At 38.7% G+C, this 18931-nt stretch overlaps 1 protein-coding gene across 5 annotated transcripts in view; it reads right to left on the reverse strand.

Moving 5' to 3' along the window:
* AP3B1 (adaptor related protein complex 3 subunit beta 1) overlaps positions 1 to 18931 on the reverse strand; it is a 158001-nt gene that overhangs the window by 126474 nt on the left and 12596 nt on the right. For 4 of the 5 annotated variants that reach the window (XR_016462209.1, XM_090132254.1, XM_090132253.1 and 1 more), the window contains exons 2-3: positions 10506 to 10581; positions 6002 to 6076 (exon numbers count right to left, since the gene is read on the reverse strand). Coding sequence is in view for 4 of the 5 variants with exons in the window: in XM_090132254.1 (XP_089988380.1) it covers positions 6002 to 6076; positions 10506 to 10581 (151 nt within the window). In the remaining variant the exon portion in view is untranslated. Of the gene's footprint in view, positions 1 to 6001; positions 6077 to 10505; positions 10582 to 16491; positions 16673 to 18931 lie in introns of those variants that run through there. The other variant, XM_090132257.1, reaches the window with a different exon arrangement.

Consider the following 18931-nt stretch of genomic DNA (forward strand, 5'->3'; position numbering starts at 1 on the left):
CTGACTATGTCTTGGACAAAAGCAAAGGGCATTAGATCCACCTTTGCATGGCTCAAAACATTCAAAGGATGTGGCCAATATAACTATATTACACGGGACATAACATTCAAAGAGTAAGAAAACCGCAGTATAACTTTGGGGGAAGCACATATTCAATTTAACTCACTTTACCCCCTCATAGCCACTATAAGTCAAGGAAGCAGGGATAATATTTTTTACATTGGAAAACTTCAACTGACTCTTGGGGCTTATAATAGAAAACTCCTCAAGACCCTCAACTACAGCTGTGCTATAATTACCATTGCTATCAGAAGATGTATCTTTGTGCCAGTTCTGGCAAAAAAAACAGAATATTAAATCACAGAAGGTTACACCACACTAAATTATTTGCAGTTCTGCTATAGACAAACCACAATCAACATCGACCACAAGAGGCCTAGCACTGAATGACTGCAGGTGTGCAAAGATAGCCTCCTTTCCCTGAATCCACTCTGTGACTAGAAATGGTAGCCCTTACAGCTTCGTGACTACACTGTTCTTCTATCACTTACCTTCATTCAATGTTAAAATGCTCCTTTCTATGAAACTAATCATAACACGGGCACATTAGCCTTGAGGAATATAGGCAGATTTGTTTAATTAGTTTATCAATAAAACCACATCAAACTCCAAGAAGTATTGACCAAGATTTATATTTGTTCTATACCACCAATTGTTTATTAGGTCACTTTTTGCATCCTTACAATGCACGCCATGATGCACATAATCAAGTTAAGGTCAGTATGTACTTACAAAAACAAAAATCACAAGGCACTTCTGTAAAACAATAAGATGCCCTTTGCTTCTCTTAAGACAAATGAGTATGTTTTACTGCTTCCTCACCTCTACTTTCTTGTACCAGAGCACTTGGCACAGGTTTAAAGAAAAATAAAAAAAACAAGCAGCCTTTTCTGGACAGGAAAAGCACTCAAGAAGACCTGATATATTTTATGCTACTGCACTGTAGCAATCTGTACAGACAAATTTCTGTCAGGGTTAAAGCTAGGGGGAAAAATGACAAAAACTGTTTAAGAAAACACTATCGAGATCATAGAATCATAGAATCATTTGAGTTTGACAGGACATTTAAAGGTTACTTAGTCCAACTTCCTTGCAATGAACAGGGACATCTATAGCTAGATCAGGTTGCTCGGACCCCCATTCAGTCTGACTGAACTCATTCCAAGTAATTTCTAGGAATTTCAGAGTAAAAAGTGAACCATGAAAGGTCATTTGAGACCCTGAAGTGGTTAGCTCTGTCTAGTTACAGTGACCTAAATTCATCAATTTAATTCTTTACAAAGGTTAGCTGTCTTTTCTAAATGCCCTGATCTGTTTTCTGTTTAAGTCTCCTGCCACATAAATGTTTTTCACCAGTAAATAGTGGAACTTTGACCACTGCACAGAGAAAATGTAATTATATAATTATTTGATTTCAAATATAATAAAATAATCACAATAAGACTAATACAAAAAATGAATAGTAAATAGCGTTTATGTGATAAAATGTTATCTTCACATACAAAGGAAAATTGAGAGACAATGCAGTGAGAAGTAGCAGAATAATAACCTGACCTAGATCGGATCCATGACAGGAACCATCAACACTTCTCCAAGCAGAGAATTCAAATTTGAGGCTCCAAAGAAGGGATAAACTTTTGGGTCCCTCCAAGGATCTTCTCAGGCCCAGGGTCCAGGTGTGAAACCCATCAAGAGTAAACAGCTGTGCACCTTTCATTTGGGCTAAACAGTATTGTGGTCTAAGGGTATGGGGACACATTATTATATGAAGAGGAGGAGTATTTTAGGACTTTACAAGACTTACAGGATGTTCTAGGAAAGAACCAAAGGCATGTAAAAGAAGGAACCGTAATGTGATCTGGAGCAGAGTCAGTAGGTAAAAATAGAGAAATAAGGGGTAAAAAGGACTGGCTGCATGATTGGGCTCAAAGAGAGATGTGGTGAATGAAGTTGAATCCAGCTGGCAACCAGCCAGTCATGTGTTCCCCAGGGGTCAGTACTGAGGCCAGTTCAGTTTCATATTTTTACTGTGATCTGGACGAGGGAATTGAGTGCACTCACAGTAAATTTCCACACAACACCAAGTTGAAAGGAAGTGTCAATCTGTCTGAGGATTGGAAAGACCTATGGAGGGATGTGGTCAAACCAGACCGATGGGCTGAGGCCAGCTGTATGATCTTTAACAAGATAAGTTCCAGGGCCTTCATTTTGGCCACAACAACCCCAGGCAACACTACAGACTTGGGGGAGAGTGGCTGAAAGACAGAGAAAGAAATGGACCCAGGAGTGCTGGTTGATATTCAGCTGAATACAAGCCAATAGCATGCACAGGTGGTCAAAGGCCAACTGCATCCTGGCTTGTATCAGAAAGTGTTGCCCGCAGGAGCAGAGAAGTGACATTCCCTCTGGGGATGTACTTAGAGTACTGCTTTCAGTTTTAGGCCTCTCACTACAAGAAAGACATTGAGGCCCTGGAGCATGTTCAGAGAAGGGCAACGAAGCTGTGAAGGGTCTGAAATACAAGACTTAAAAGGAATGGCTGAAGGAACTGGGACTTTACAGTATGAAGAAGAGAAGGCTAAGGAAAGATGTTATGGTTCTCTGCCTCGGTAGTGAGGTGGGAGTAAGCCTCCTTTCCCAGGTAACTAGTGATGAGAGGTAATAGCCTTAAAGTCACACCATGGGAGGTTCAGGTAGGATATTAGGAAAAGTTTATTCTGAGAAGGAGTGGCAAGGCATTGGAACAGGCTGCCCAGGAGGTGGTGCAATTACTGTCCCTGGAGGTTTTTAATAAAAGGCACTGAGAGAGTCGGTTTAGTGGATAGGATGGTGATAGATCGAAGGTTAGACTAGATGATCTTAGTGGTCTTTTCCTTAAATGAAACCTTAAGGATTCTATGATCCTCTGTGTCCTGCACCTGATTAGCATTCTGTCATGTAGTCCTTTTTAAATTATGTTCTGTGAAGTACGTACAGCTTCATGCTGAATACACAATATATGACAGCAATCAGAACCAGAGCATGGGCCATTGGGTACCAACAGCAAAAAACACCACGTTGAGAGAGATCTCAGGACATAGTTGCCCCATAGGTGACAAGAACAAGTGAGGGTCTGAGTGCCATCACCACAGGTTAGAGGGCCCATGAGCAACTGGAGAGTGAGTGAAACTAAGTGTCAGCAAGTAGGTGGAGTGCATGGCAAGTGGAAGTAAGAATGCAGATACAGAAAAGAGACATCCTAGAAAAAGCTGGCAAGAAAGTGGGCAAGAAGAGTTCTGTCCAACTTCCAGAAAAACCAAAGTGGTCTGGAGGCTTTAGGGAGAGAAACATATTTATGTCTCTCCCTAAACAGAAAACTATAGCAGACCAGGATTATCCTGTCCAGGTGCATATGTTTGTATACACACACACACAGTTGTCCGTAGGGCAAAACTACAGGGTGGTAGCTACTGGTGGACATAGAGAGCATGTATGTGCAGAGCATTCTGTAGCAGCCACAGTAGTTCTGGAGACTCAAGGCCCTGTGTCTAGCTGCCATTATGAATGAGATCAATGAAAAGATTGGCACCTATTGGCCAGCTACTGGGGAGACTCAGTTAGATTGATTCAGTCTCTATATATGTACAAACCTATTCCCTCAAGAACTTCCTCTTGAACTGCCTGGCAGCTGCATTCATACAAGTTCTCAGTCACCTTATGTGGCAGCTGCAGTATGTACCTGTATTGCATATATCTATACAGACAGACAAAATATACCTGTATATGTGTACGTATGCACTATAAGGAATACACTCTCAGACTCAATACTATTGTACCTTGGAGCCTGGAGCTACACAGGACTGCCTCTACTGGACTAGCAACTCAAGCTCTAGCAATTAAAAACACTTATTACCTTTGCTTGGTTAGCCCTTATTGTCTTCCAGAGCGCAGTATTTGGCATTAGCCAAATACAGGCTTTTGGAAAAAAAGGAAGAAAAAAAGAACTTCTGAAGTAATATTTAAATAACCAACATTTCTTTAAAATAAAATTACACTAACTACAATTCTAGTAATCATCAGTGTAAAATAAGAAAACAGGTATCTGTGACTTGCTATACTGCAGTACTGTAGAGTGAGATAGCAGTTTCTGAAACCATCACAGCAGGAAATCTAGTCAGCAGTGGCACAAGCCTTGGAAAAAGCAACTTTTAACTCACAACAGATGTCTGGAGTACATATTTCCAGAAAAGAAGGGATGAACCACAGCATGCATTCTATTAACAGCACTTCAAAACGCTTTATTTTCCCAAAATTATTTGATAATTGCTACTACACAGGATGATAAAGTTGCATGTTTGCTCTACTGCCCAAAACCAGACCTCATTGGTCACTATGCAGTCTTGAACTGCTAATTGACACATACAATTTTCATCCAAATTTAATTTGTCAAGTCAACTACAATTTTGGAACCTCTGTACTAAAGCTGACTTGGTATGCATAGCACTGGGTACTGAGCGTAATAGTTATTTTATTTATAAAATGCCTGGCCGTACAACTTCCTAATGCAGATGTTGTTTTAGATCCCCTCAAGCCACGTGGAAAGTCTGTGGACATAAACAAGTCTTAGTTGGAGGCAAACTCAGTTTTTTAAAATCCTAGATAAAAATTTAAGTGAAAAACTTTTTCCAAAATAGGACATTTTCTCTCACATCCTCCCCTCATCAGAAAGCAAGAAAAGATACAAAAGCAAGAAACATTGTGAACTTACCACTTGATTCTGGGGAGAAGCTAGACAAATAATCGTGATGATAAAATTGATAGTAAACAAACAAATAAACCTTTTACTTCTGCTATTCCTTCTATTTATCGAAGTCCTGAAAAAGCTATTAAGTCTCCTTATAATTCATTTTTTTTTAATGACATAATTAAGTACAAGTCAAAGAAATTCATTCCTGTCTCAAGAAATTAACTCCTACCACTGATGATTCTGACCCAAGTTCTTCACCAGCTTCTCCTACATGACACTTAATCTTTCTTCAGTCCGTCATTTTTCATATAATACCCTTCATAACTATTCATATAAAGCAAATGAATAAAGGCAAATCCTAAAAAGCATGCATAGCCTCGCGTTAAAGTCTCCATGTCTGTTAAAGCATGCACCAAACAACATAAAGATTTGATGTTAAAATGCACAACAGTAAGTTTCTTCACTCAAGATGAGACCTACTTCCCCCCTCGGAAAAATTTCCACGATTTTCTGAGATTTGAAAGCTTCTGTTTTGTGATCTTCTCAGATCACAGACATTCACATAAAAAAGGAGGGCATAAAAATAACTCTTCCAAATTAAGTTATCAAAAGAACCAATATTTAAGTGTTGTGGAACAAACTACATATTCTTAACACACTTCATCAGCAACTACTGTCTAATCAAATCTCTAAAGAGACTTGAGTTAAAGTGATCTTCCTTCACAATCCTAATGCTTGGATACTTCATTTCTGTAAGTATAGTATAGGACTAGGCTCAGTGAAAGTTTTTTACTCCACTCTTCTCTCATTGTTAATCTGTATTTGATGTTTTCAAATGCATTGTAGCACAAATCACACTACAATTCGAAAAGATCATGTCCTCAGCAGTTAATTGCAACCACATGCTTCCATAAGCTTCCTCTTATCAACCCTTTTGAGCATGTTTCATGTGGTTTTGATTGTTTTTAATATTGTAAATCATCAATAGTTGTCTCTCCTCCCAAAAGCCATCCAGTGGGCTTCCTTTAATCTATACACAGAACTTTTTCTTTAACGCTATAATTGTAGGGATTTTTTTTTAAAAATAGCAATTCTAGTAAAAAAAAAGTGCTAGAAATATTTTACAGTTTATGCTGAAGTCTGATACAATTACATGAAATTTTTGTTTATGCAGTGATCTTCTCTAACAATGTTTTTAATAAGCTGTAGGAATACCTCAATATTTTTACTGGCAACATTCTTCACAACAGCAGGAAACAGCTCAGAAGCATTTTTTCCCTTCGCAATCATCTGAAAAAAATAATAAAATAATAGCATCATTTATTAGTGTTCTGGTTTCACTTTTTGACTTTTTTTTTTTTTTTTTTTAAAGGTAAGAAACATTTATTATAGATCTGTATGGAAGATAAGGTCTGAATTCAAACAAACAAAAAAACCAAACAACCAACCAGATACTGCTAGATGCCATCCATATAACAGCACCATGACCACGTGCAGGCTGGAATGACAGTAGGGGAGCAAGGGTGCAATCAACAAGCTGGACTTCACCCTACTAGACTCTAAAGCAATTTTAATGCTTTAGAAATTAAAATTAATTCTTCCAAAATAAATGAACATTTCTCTCATCTAAAATTACAGAACACCACTTCAGGGGGCTACTATCGAAAAAAGATAAAAGGCAGAGAAAGAAAAAAGATGGATAGAAAGAAATTCAAACCAAATTGTAGGACTAAATCCTGTTTCATTTCTCAGGAATGACTTTAGAGTGCAAGAAGAAAACCAAGAAGAAAAATAAATAAATCGACATTACATCAAAATCAAAGCACAGTTGGTTTCCATAGGAAGTTTAACACAGAAGGCCTTACTAAAGTAAGTACAGAGAACAAAAAAAAAAACCCCAAGGTAAATACACAGCCTGTCAACCTACCAGTATGCATGGTTGTTTTTAAGGGAAGTATTTGTATTTGACGTCAGAAAAGTCTAAAACTGGGATGTAGAGTAAACAATGGTTGTTCACGCAGTAAAGAGCACTACTAACAAAAACCCATTCAGTTTCATCCTTCATATATGAATAGCTAAAGGAAAGAATTCTATTTATCAAAAACAAATACATCAAAAGGAATAAAGTGAATGCATTTCAGCTGCGCAACTCTGTCATCGATTAGATCTAATTTCACCAGCATGTATGCCAATAATTCATATCTACACTGCAAGACTGCAAATCCTGGGACTGCAATGATGTGTTACAAATTTTCTAGTTTGGGTATTGCTGCAGACTGACAAGCTCAGAAGACATCAATTCCAGATACAGACAAGCTGGGATCCAGTCAGCATACTGGAAAGGATAAGAGTTCAACAAGACAATTAAGTAAGATTCAGATTGACCAGAGTTGTGCACAACCCAGTAACAGTGTACACTGCAAAGTACCACAAAACAGCATATCAACAATCTTCACAGCTTAATACAGCATGTTATTTAAAAATGCAGAGAATCCTTAAAGATTTCCCTTATAGGCTGTAACAGTATGACTCTACAAATCACTTCCATTATTTAACTCATCCACTGTAACAGCTCCAGTATACAATGTAAATATGTATTGAAGTTCTTTTAGAAGACTGTATTTTGACTCAGAAAGTCATAATGATTAGCATAAATGGAATATTAAGCTGGAGGAACATGATCATCCTTTCCAAGACTATGGTCTTATCACACCATTTTTGCTTCTGTGCACAGATACACAAGTTGTGTTGTATTACATACCTCAAGTTCCTGCACAGACAGGAACATTCTGAATCAAGAATCTTTACTCACATCTACAAGTCTGTGCACGCTTCTGTACCTACAAAATACTGTGCATAATACAGGGTTTGCTAAGCTTTTTTTTTTCTTCTTTTTTAAGTGAGAGATGGACATACACAAATGTCTCTATGGAAAACCAGGCACATTAATTTGTTTCTGAATTTATTCTCTGTATTGTTCTATTTGTAAACCATTTCCTTCTCCCCAGGAGAGAATTTGCCAACCACTTTAGAAGAGCAATAAGCAGCAAAAAGAGTTCTAAGAAGCGTTCTCCTGGTACTTTTCCACCACACCTATATAAACACAGGAAGGTTCAGCTTGTTGAAGTCTACTAAAAGAGTAAGAAAATTACTGGCCTATACAGCCTTTTCCTTTATCTAAAATTAGTGAAAAAAGCCAGTGCTCCCAAGAGACACTTTCAACTATGCTCTGACAAATTTCTTTTTCCTCTAGTAATAAGGGCAGAGGATGTCCTTTATCTCTGAAAAACATATCATGCCTGAGAGCTTACTAAATGTAAGCACATAACTGTGAATGCACAAATGTCTCTGTGCCCAGCAGGAATATTATTACAGCTACAGGCCTCATAATAATTACAGAAGGTCCCAGTCCTGACCTGGAAAGCTCGTTGTTCCAACTGGCTACATGACTCAAAGGTTGGTACCAGGTATCAGTTATGAGGCACAGTTCAAACACAAAATAGCAGTAAATACTTTGAAAGCATGGAACAGACTGAAAACAGAGCATCTTAACATAAGCAACTCATTGTCAGTCAAGTAATAGCCAACCTTATGAGCTAGAAGACTGTTTTTGCTTAAAGAAATGGAACAGTGGTGAAACAAGGAAAAAAAAAAAAAATCAAAGACGTTGAAGGCACCTACTGCCATCCGAGAAAGTAATACTTCTCCAGCACTGTGTAGTATATAGAACAAGGACTGAAGCTAAAAATAGAAACTTGAGCATCTTACAAGAGGGAAAATCCAGAATTCCTGCCTAAGACCATCAAGAACTGTAGCTATCGGTTAAATTTCACACTGTCACAGTATTATACACTTATTGGTAGAGACAGTGGTATTAAGAACTGCTTTGAAAATGTTGCAGCAGTGAGTGCAAATTAACCATCAACAAAGGACAGTAGTGGGAGTGAGTATCAATCTGGTAAATCTTTGTTTTAAATCTTTATTTTTGATCCAATTGCCTCAAACACACATGCATCCAGTTGTTAAAGTTTCCAAGTGCAGTTAAAGATCTAGTCACCTTTCTGAAAAAGAACAAAGTAAGCAACTTGCAATTCTCTTCAACTCTCCTGACCACAGTAATAAACAAAAGAAAGACTTTTACTGAGCAAAGCAGAAGAAATTACATTACATACTGCCCTCCAAAGGGCCATACTTACTAACACATAATTTACGTCTTTATTAGGACCAGGATCCAGGGTTGCAAAGTGAAAAGTTGAAGACAACCAACTTGAGTAAAATCTCCATTGTTAGAGGATACCAAAGAAAGGGAGAAGTCACTAGGATCCAAGGAAAGAACAGTAACACAGGATATAGCCAGCAACTATGCACTTCAGTACGTGCTTAGAGAGGATTAAGCCACATAAAAAGTAAGCAAAATGGAAAAAAAAAAAAAGAGCATCCAAAGGAAATTGAAGGAGAGGAGCTGCGACAGAAAGCAACTGCAAAAGTTCCAGAAAATGAAGCTAACTGGATACTAATCAGATTTCCACAGCACATTCTTCTAACACTTGTCAGAACTAAAAAAAAATATCTGTTATCAAATTCAAGATGTTTAGCTTGCAGAGCTTAAACACACTGTGATGTCAAGCAATGTATAATCACCACAGCAGGTACACAGTTGACTTGAAATACTTGGACAAATAAATAGGTAACAGGTTCAATTAAAAAATATCCTTATATCATCTTAAAGAAACATAAAAACAAACACAAAAAAAATACATTTAAGTATACTCCAATAAACTCCTGTTGCTTCCTGACTGCTGAATTAAGACAGTTCCTTCAGAAAAACTTCAATTGCAATTTTATATTTGAACATAGAATCATAGAATGGTTTGGGTTGGAAGGGACCTTTAAGGTCATCTAGTTCTAAGCCCCCTGCCATAGGTATGGACACCTCCATCTAGACCAGGCTGCTCGAAGCCCCATCCAGCCTGGCCTTGAACATTTCCAGGGAGGGGGCATCTGCATCTTTGCTGGGCAGCCTGCTCCAGTGTCTCACCACCCTCTCAGTAAATAATTTCTACAATAATATTGTCTAGTCTAAATCTATCCTCTTCCAGTTTAAAACCATTCTGTCATAAGAAGTCCCTCCCCAGCTTTCCTATAGGCTCCCTTCAGGTACTGGAAGGCTGCTATAAGATCCCTTAAGAGCCTTCTCTTCTCCAGGATTGAGTCCCAGCTCTCTCAGCCTGTTCCCATAAGGGAGGTGCTCCAGCCCTTGGATTATCTTCATGGCTCTCCTCTGGACCCACTCCAACAACTCCAAGTCTTTCTTGTGGTGGGGGCCCAGAAGTACTGCAGGTGGGATCTCACGAGAGCAGAGTAGAGGGGCAAATCATCTCCCTCGACCTGCTGGTCACACTTCTCTTTATGCAACCCAGGATACAGTTAGCTTTCTGGGTCCTCCCAGATGGCATCCCTTCCCTCCAGGAAGTCAACTGCACCATTCACCTTGCCCTCCCTACTGAAAACAATTATTTATAGGCATATTGGCACTGTTGAACAAATATTTTAAAAGTGCATGACTGTATACATTTTGAAAGAAATATACAAATTTAAGACTGCACAGCAGCTTTTAAACACCATCCAGAGATTCAAATTTCAACTTTGTGCAGAATCTGTGAGGTAAAAAAGGTATTCACGTCCAAGAAGAAAAATAAATAAATAAATAATCACATACCCCAACAATCCTTTTCATTGCGTCCAGCTTTGCAGAATCTTTACTGCTTTCCAGCATTTGTTTTAAGTCTTCATTTCTAAGACAAAAACACAGAAAAAATCTCAATTAGAAATAGTAAAATATATATATATATATATATATATATATATATATATATATATATATATATATATATATATATATGTCATCTTAACTCAAATAACTGAGAAACTCATTAGCACACTTTAGGATGGCCTAAACTCCAACAAGAATAAAGCACATAACCTTACTTTCATATTTGCCTTTCTGAATTTCCTTTCTGAAAAATCCAACCCCTTCAGACAAAAAGCCACAGACTGGTAATATATCTATTCTGCATCCCATAAGATTAAGACAGCCACATGGTGAAACGCATATAATGTCCAAATACTTTTTAGAGACAAAACAAAATTCCAATGTGAAATTACTAACTTGCAAAGGACATTCTTTCAGAGATTCAGCTTCCCATTAGCAATCTCTAATGCAAATCCAAACTTTGCTTGGCTTTTTGGATGCGAGGGGATCACAGTTTATTAATGTGAATTAATTGTATTTATAGACTCTGAAAATACATGAAAGATTCTTTGATTGCTTGAGTACTGAAATATATAAACCATGCAGTTGCCCAAGAAGAAGACACATGCCAAACACCAAAGAGCTCTGGAAACGTTTCAAGCCTACAAACCCTCCACGCTGTCCCACAGGGAAAGGTTTCATGGAAATCCAGAGACACGACTTTAAAAGTGTATATGAAGATTTAAGTATACTCCAGTTTATCAATCATAATTTCAGATGAAGAGAAAATGGAGGTCTAAGTAAGAAAACAGAATTAGACCATAAAACTTTGTCACATTCCTTCATGAAGTGTTAAATAGGATTTCTCATACTTGCAAGAGACAGTCATTCTAAAGAGATTTTTTTTCTTATGTTCTCAGACGTATCACTACATCTATCCCCTGCCCAATCATGAGAAATCCACACCACTCTCATGTTTCGGTGCATATAAAAGTTAAGAGCTATAGTCAAAGATAAAAAAAATAATAATTCTAGTAAACCAAAATAAAACCATAAAAAACCTGAAAAAATAGATGTATCATACAGGCAACTTTCAAGTGACATCAAGCTACTTTTTTCAAAAACAAGTATATCTTAAAATACTTAAGCAACTGAACACAGATGGTCTGCTCTAAGTAAAGGCTTCACTTAACAGGTGAACATTCTATTTTCTTGCCCACTTCAGCACAGTTTCTGAAATATCACTTGGAATCCCTCATATTTTCTTTGTTGGACACCCTCAGAAGAATTAACTGTTCTCGGTTATTCCTGAAGTATTCACTGAACTACCAGTCAATATTCTATTGCTGCATTTTTATTTTTATTTTTTAATTTGCTTCTCTCCTTTGAATTATACTCCCAAATGGCTTTGTTCTGTAGTTTTCAATACTATTAAGGTCAGCTTATAGTTTCCCTTCTTCATCAGTTCAAACACTAACATATAGTGTACCATTTCAAGTTGATCCATTTGTATATAATAATTAACGCTAAATTTGTGATGTCTCAGGTCTTTTCCTAAACCTCTCCTCCGAACTTCTCCATATACCCGTAAAAAAGTAACTTTTCTACATTTTCTGTCTCTCTGTGTTACACTTTGGTTTCTGATCTGACTTCATGTGCGTCCACGATCAATTCTGGATCATCACAATTCTGTATTTATGTATGTATGTATAATACACACACACAACACACACACACACTTTCCCCTCAGATGTGTAGCCCTTTTTTATATAAGAAATCAGTGTTCTTTTAAGGTCATAGAATCATAGAATTGCTCAGGTTGGAAAAGACTTTAAAAATCATCAAGTTCCAACCACAACCTAACTATACTACCCTAACTCTAACAACCTTCCGCTAAATCATGTCCCTGAGCACCACATCCAAACGGTTTTTAAACACATCCAGGGATGGTCACTCAACCACCTGCCTGGGGAGCCTATTCCAGTGCTTAACAACCCTTTCTGTAAAGAAGTGTTTCCTGATATCCAACCTAAACTTACCCTGGCATAACTTGAGGCCATTTACCCTCGTCCTGTCACCTGTCACCAGTGAGAAGAGACCAACCCCACTCTCGCTGTAAGCACCTTTCAGATATTGGAAGAGAGCAATAAGGTCTCCCCTCACCTTCCTTTTCCCCAGACTGAACAGCCCCAGTTCCTTCAGTCTCTCCTCATAGGGCACAATCTCCAAGCCCTTTACAAGCCTTGTTGCCCTTCTTTGGACCTGCTCCAGCACCTCAATGTCCTTTCTGTACTGAGGTGCCCAAAACTGAACACAGTACTTGAGGTGAGGCCTCACCAGTGCCGAGTACAGGGGCAGGATGACTTCCCTAGTCCTGCTCACCACACCGTTCCTGATACAAGCCAGGATGCCATTGGCCTTCTTGGCCACCTGGGCACAATGCTGGCTCATACTCGGCCGACTGTCCATCAGTACATCAAGGTCCCTTTCCATTAGGCAGCTTTCCAGCCACTCCTCTCCAAGCCTGTAGGGTTGCCTGGGGTTGTTGTGACCAAATGCAGGACCCAACACTTGGCCCTAATAAAACTTATGCAGTTTACCTTGGCCCATTGATCCAGTCTATCCAGATCCCTCTGTAGCGCCTTACTATCCTTTGACAGATCAGCACTCCCTCCCCTCCCAGCTTGGTGTCATCTGTGAACTTACTGAGGGTGCATTTAATTCCCTCATCACAATCATCAATAAAGATGTTAAATAGAAGCAGCCCCAGTACCGAGCACTGAGGGACACTGCACGTGACCAGTCACCAACGGATTTAACTCCATTGGCCACAACTCTTTGGGCCCAGCCATCCAGCCAATGTTTCACACAGAATATGTATGCCCATGCAAACTGTGGACAGCCAGCTTCTCAGTGATGATGCTGTGAGGGACAGTATCAAGGGCTTTACTGAAGTCCAGGTAGACCACATCAACAGCCTTACCTACATCCACTAAGCAGGTCACCTTGCCATAGAACAAATTCAGGTTTGTCAAACAGGATCTAGCATTCACAAATCTGTGCTGTCTGGGCCTGATCCCCTGGTTGACATCTAATTGGTCTATGATGGCTCTCGAGATTATCCTTTCCATAACATTCCCAGGCACTGAGGTGAGACTGATAGGTCTGTAGCTACCAGGATCACCTTTCTGGTCCTTTTTGACGATTTGCCAGTCTCCGATCCACTGGGACATCTCTGGTTATCCAGGACTGCCAAAGAATGATGGAGAGTGGCTTGGCAACCACATCCGCCAACTTCCTCAGCAACACCCTCTAGGGTGCAATCCAACCAGCCCCATAGACTTGTGAGCATCCAGCTTTTGAAGCAAATCCAAAAAAGTTTCCTCAAGGATTATGTAGGGCCTATTCTGCTCCCCATTCTATCTTCCAGCACAAGAGGCTGGTGTGTCCAGGGAACAACTAGTCTTACTACTAAGACTGAGGTAAAGCAGGCGAAGCTTTATCCTGATCCTTGGTCATTGTGTTCCAACAAGGGATGGAGATTCTCCCTTGCCCTCCTCTTACTGTTAATGTATTTATAGAAATATCTGTTGTTCTCCTTCACCTTAGTGGCCATGTTTAGTTCTAGTTGGGCTTTGGCCTTTCTAATTTTCTCCCTCCACAGCTTCACTACATATTTGTAATCCTCATAAGTTATTTGCTCCCTCTTCCAAAGACCATAAACTTTCCTTTTGTTCCTGAATTCCAGCCAAACTTTCCATTTGTTCCTCTGTTCAGACAGGCTGGTCTCCTTCCCATCAGCTTGTCTTCCATGACTTGTGGATGGTCAACACCTGCATCTTCCTTAAAGTATTCCCAGACTTCCTGGGATCCCATGCCCTCCACAACTACCTCCTTAGGGACTCTCTCAACTGTGGTCCAAAAAAGACCCAAGTCAGCCCTCCAGAAGTCCAAGGTGGCAGTTCTGCTGACTCGTCACCTCACTTCAACAAGGACTGAAAAAAATCTATCATTTTATGGTCACTTTGTTCCGGACTACCTCCAAGCTTTACATCCCCCACAAGATCTTCTCTGCTAACAAACAGCAGGTCCAGGAGCATGCTTTCTCTTGTTGACTCCCTCACTATCCGTGTCAGGAAGTTATCTCCCACACATTCTAGGAACCTTTGGGACTAATCACTTTCTGATCTCTTACATTTCCAGCAGATATCTGTAAAGTTGAAGTCCCCATGAGAACAAAGAGTAGAGACCGCAACACCTCACTCATCTATCTATAAAGTATCCAGCTCTTCATCCTGGTTGGGTGGCCTGCAGCAGACTTTCATGATAATGTCTGTCTTATTGATCTCCTCGATTCTAACCCAGAAGCTCCCAACCCTACCATCACCATCATTAATTTTCAGATATTCACGTTTTTTCTTAACATAGACAGCCATACCACGGCCTTTCCTGCCTTGGTAGCCATCAATCACAGCACTCCAGCTGTGAATCATTCCACCACATTTCCATGATGACAGTTATATCAGTTATTATATCAATTCTGCACAAAGGCCTCCAGCTCCTCCTGTTTGTTACCCATGTTGCACACATTAATATAAATGCATCTCAGCTGGGCCATCTTTAGAGTGGAAGAAGCCCTAATACCCTCCTGACCATACTCAAGTGTTTCCATAGTAACCAATCTCACACCAACCCTTGTGCTCTTCCTGCAAATGGTATGTCATCCTTCTCCTTCACCAAGACACAAGACTGAGATTTTGCTAGCACATTTCTCTCCCACGAGCACAGACATGTTACATTCAGGCTCCTTTCTAGCGAACCCAGTTTCATCCCCACTCCCGTTCATACCTTGTTTAAAGCTCTGTCAATGAAACCTGCCAATTCCCATCATAAACCCCCTTCCTATGCTTAACATATTTTACTTTTTTTCTTAAAGTCTCTATAGTATTTGTAATTAACTTTTCAGAAAGTCTAACTTGATTAACTTTTGATAATTCTCTATATTCCTATTCTTCTTGGCCAGAGATAGCTTTCTTTGCTCCCCATTCCTGTGCACCTAATTTTCTACCAGTCTAATTGAGAAAGCTGCTTCTAGACCTGCGCTACTGCTTTCAGCTTCCTTCTCCCATCCCACATGATTGTGCAAAAATTGAGATCGAAATACCAGCAAAGAGTATAACACAGAATAATATAACTAAATCATGATTCAGTTATAGTGTTTAGTGCTCTTCACAAAATTGGTAGGAGGATGTTTCAGTTCTCTGGCATAACCAACAACAAAAAAATTAAGATCTGACCAAATAATAAAAAAATGTTGAATGAATGAGACTTCAGAGAAAGCGTGTAAAATTCAAGTTTAGGTCTATATTTATCTAGCTAAAATATTACTAAAAAAGTTGACTTGAAAAAAAATAGGAGTATGTCATCAAAATTTCCAAAGAGAAAGTAGGAAATATGCAGGCAAGACTGGACTTTGAAAACTAAGTAGCAGAAATGAAGGAAGTTACACAGCATAACCACAAGGTGACAACTCACTGACAGACTTTGGGAATGACAGAAACAGCCAAGTACATAATAATGCTGTTGTGAGCAGAGAAGACTAAAAGGTGAAATTCAGACATGTGAAAACAGGAGAAAAAGTAATTAATGATGAAATGCATTTTTAATTGCTTACAGAAAATATTTTATCATATTACCAATAAAAACATTTTGAAGAGTTAATAGGAAAGATATATCTCAGAGACATTGAAACAAATATTTGCTTTTCTAAGAGAAAAAGCAGCGTAGAGGAAAAAACTCAAGAAAAATAGAATGATAAGTTGTTGGTTAATCCATTCGGAAGTTAATTTCTAGAGTAACTGATAATTTTTTAAAAATCTCTTCAAAAAAAAAAACAAAAACTACTTTTCTAGCACAAACAGTAATCCAGGACTAGTAGGCATTAGATACTTACAGAGCAAAATACTGTTCCATGTATTCATAAGGATCATTAGCAGCAAGCCTTTTTTCCTCAATACTTACATATGGTTTCAGTGTAACTTCAAAGTTTCCCACTTTAAAAGCAGATTTAATAGTGCATGAAACCTCTACTATTTTATCCAGCACTGTAGAATTTTGCTCCATTCTTTATAGTATTTAAAAAGAAAAAAAAAAAAAAAAGCCAACTGCACTCAGCTAAGCTTGCCTGCAGAGACTGGAGACTGAAGACTGAAGACTACTAAAAAAAAAAATCTTACAGTCTTATTATGTAACAGGATACTCACTCCCTTGCTGTTTTAACTTCTAGAAACAAATATCCTACGTAGATTTCAAAGGTCATTTCCCTCCAAAAACAGCTCTTATCAGAAGCCTCTAACAATGTTTAAAGACAAATGTATTTCAGTCTTTTACAGTATGTTGTATAGAATATCAATATGTCCATCTTCAGAACACTAAGAAGACTTAAGGGATTTTCAATTCTTAAATAAAATCCCTCAAAAAAAAAAAAAAAAAAAAAGCAAGAAAAAAAAATCACAACAAAATAAACACAATCCTCATAATGCTGTTTCTATGCTCATTAGTCACTATGAACTGACAGTTCTTCAGTGCACAACACAAAGACAAATAATGTCTTTATCACTTACATAAACCTGCCAGGAGCTTAGGAAAGTCCAAAGCAACCATTCAGCTGCATCACTACTTTTGCCTCTCCCTGCTAGAAGTTGGAGGGTGATAATAATGTAGTCTACAGTCACTACACACTGCAGGTAACTGAACTTTATTACTTCAGCAGCCAAAACTAGATTCAAAGAAGCCAAATGTGATAGTTTATGGATAATACTGAGCTATATTAAGCAGGACAGTATTCATCCCAACAAAAATAGGTAAAAAGAAAAAAACTTTCAGAGTAAAGATACAGTCTCTAAGTTCATTTTCCCTTCCAACAGTAGGAAACAGTGAAATGAGCTTTCCCTCCCCTCCTTTTTTCTCCTCCTCTCAGGGAGCAGACAAAAACAAGAATCCCTTAAGTCTGACAACCACCATATCTAAGAAAGTATAGAGGTTTCCCTCATCTGTTTAAGATGTAGTCTTGCATCTTAAACTCTATATAATACATCTCCTACTGTCCTAATAAGTTGCAATGTTTTAAGAGTATCAGTGTGCGACTTTAATCAGAAACAGACACATAGAACTTAAACAGGCTTTCAGATTCTGCTGAGCAACATCACCCAACTTTACCATAACAAAAAAAAAAAAAAAAAAAGGAACCCATATCAAAAAGGGTAGGTATATCTGTACGTCACTGAGGTATAAATCAGCTATGCCAGTGATAAATCTGGACCTCTCCCTCAGCTTTTCTTAAAGGAATTATCAGAAAGTGTTAGGAGCAATAACTTCTTAATCTGCAATAAAATGCTAAATCATGATCTCTAGAAAATAATTTGCCACTTCACCTAATTATCCCCAACAACTGCTGTTAAGAGAACACTTAATCCACACCATTGACAGATATTTATTATATTTCCTACTCTCATCCAGCAATACCGTAAGGTAATAATACCCATAAATTATTATTCACTACATTTCTAACATGCCCTGGTACTGTAATAAGTAACTCAGTAATTATAAGACTGTCATATAAAGCAGAAGTTTCATAAACACCAGGACTGCAACTGAAGCCCAAATAGCAATGAAACAATGACTCAACCACTGAGATTTATTTTATCTGCAGCTTAAAGTGTTCCAAGATAAAGCTGAAAATCATACAAATGTTACCAGGTTTGAAGCAGAAAGTGCATACTGACAGAGCAACCTATCTTGTCTTGGCACTTCATCAGTAGTTAGGTCCTATGGAGGTATTTCAGGAAGGAAATGACCTCAAGAGATCATCTAGTCGAAATCCCCTGCTAAAGCATAAGCGTACAGGGGGGTCTCGAATATCGCTTTAGAAGTAATCTTCAGAATCTCTCTGGGCAACCTGTTCCAGTGCTCTCAACCTTAACATAAAGAAGTTCTTCTGCATGCTAGTAAGAAACTTCCTGTGTTCAAGTTTTAGGCCATTCCTCCTTGTTCTACAATTAAACACCACCAAGAAGAGCCTCATCCATTTGCCTCCCACATCCTTCTGAATGTTTATAAACATTCATCAGAACACCCTTCAGACTTCTTTTCCCCAGGCTGAACAGATCCAGATCTCCCAAAGGAGATGCTCCAGGTCCCCAGTCATCTTTGTTGCTCTCAGATGGACTCCTCCTAGGAGATCCCCAGCTTTTTTGAACTGGGGATCCCAGAACTGGACACAGTGTTCTAAATGTGGCCTCGCCATGGCAGAGTAGAGGGGATAGATTATCTCCCTCAACCCGCTAGCCACTCTTTTTAGTGCACCTGTCTGAGCCTTCCTTTCTTCTTGTCTC

Source organism: Phasianus colchicus, chromosome Z (assembly GCF_987193195.1).
Source record: "Phasianus colchicus chromosome Z, bPhaCol1.hap1.1, whole genome shotgun sequence".
In the NCBI taxonomy this organism is placed as follows: domain Eukaryota; kingdom Metazoa; phylum Chordata; class Aves; order Galliformes; family Phasianidae; genus Phasianus; species Phasianus colchicus.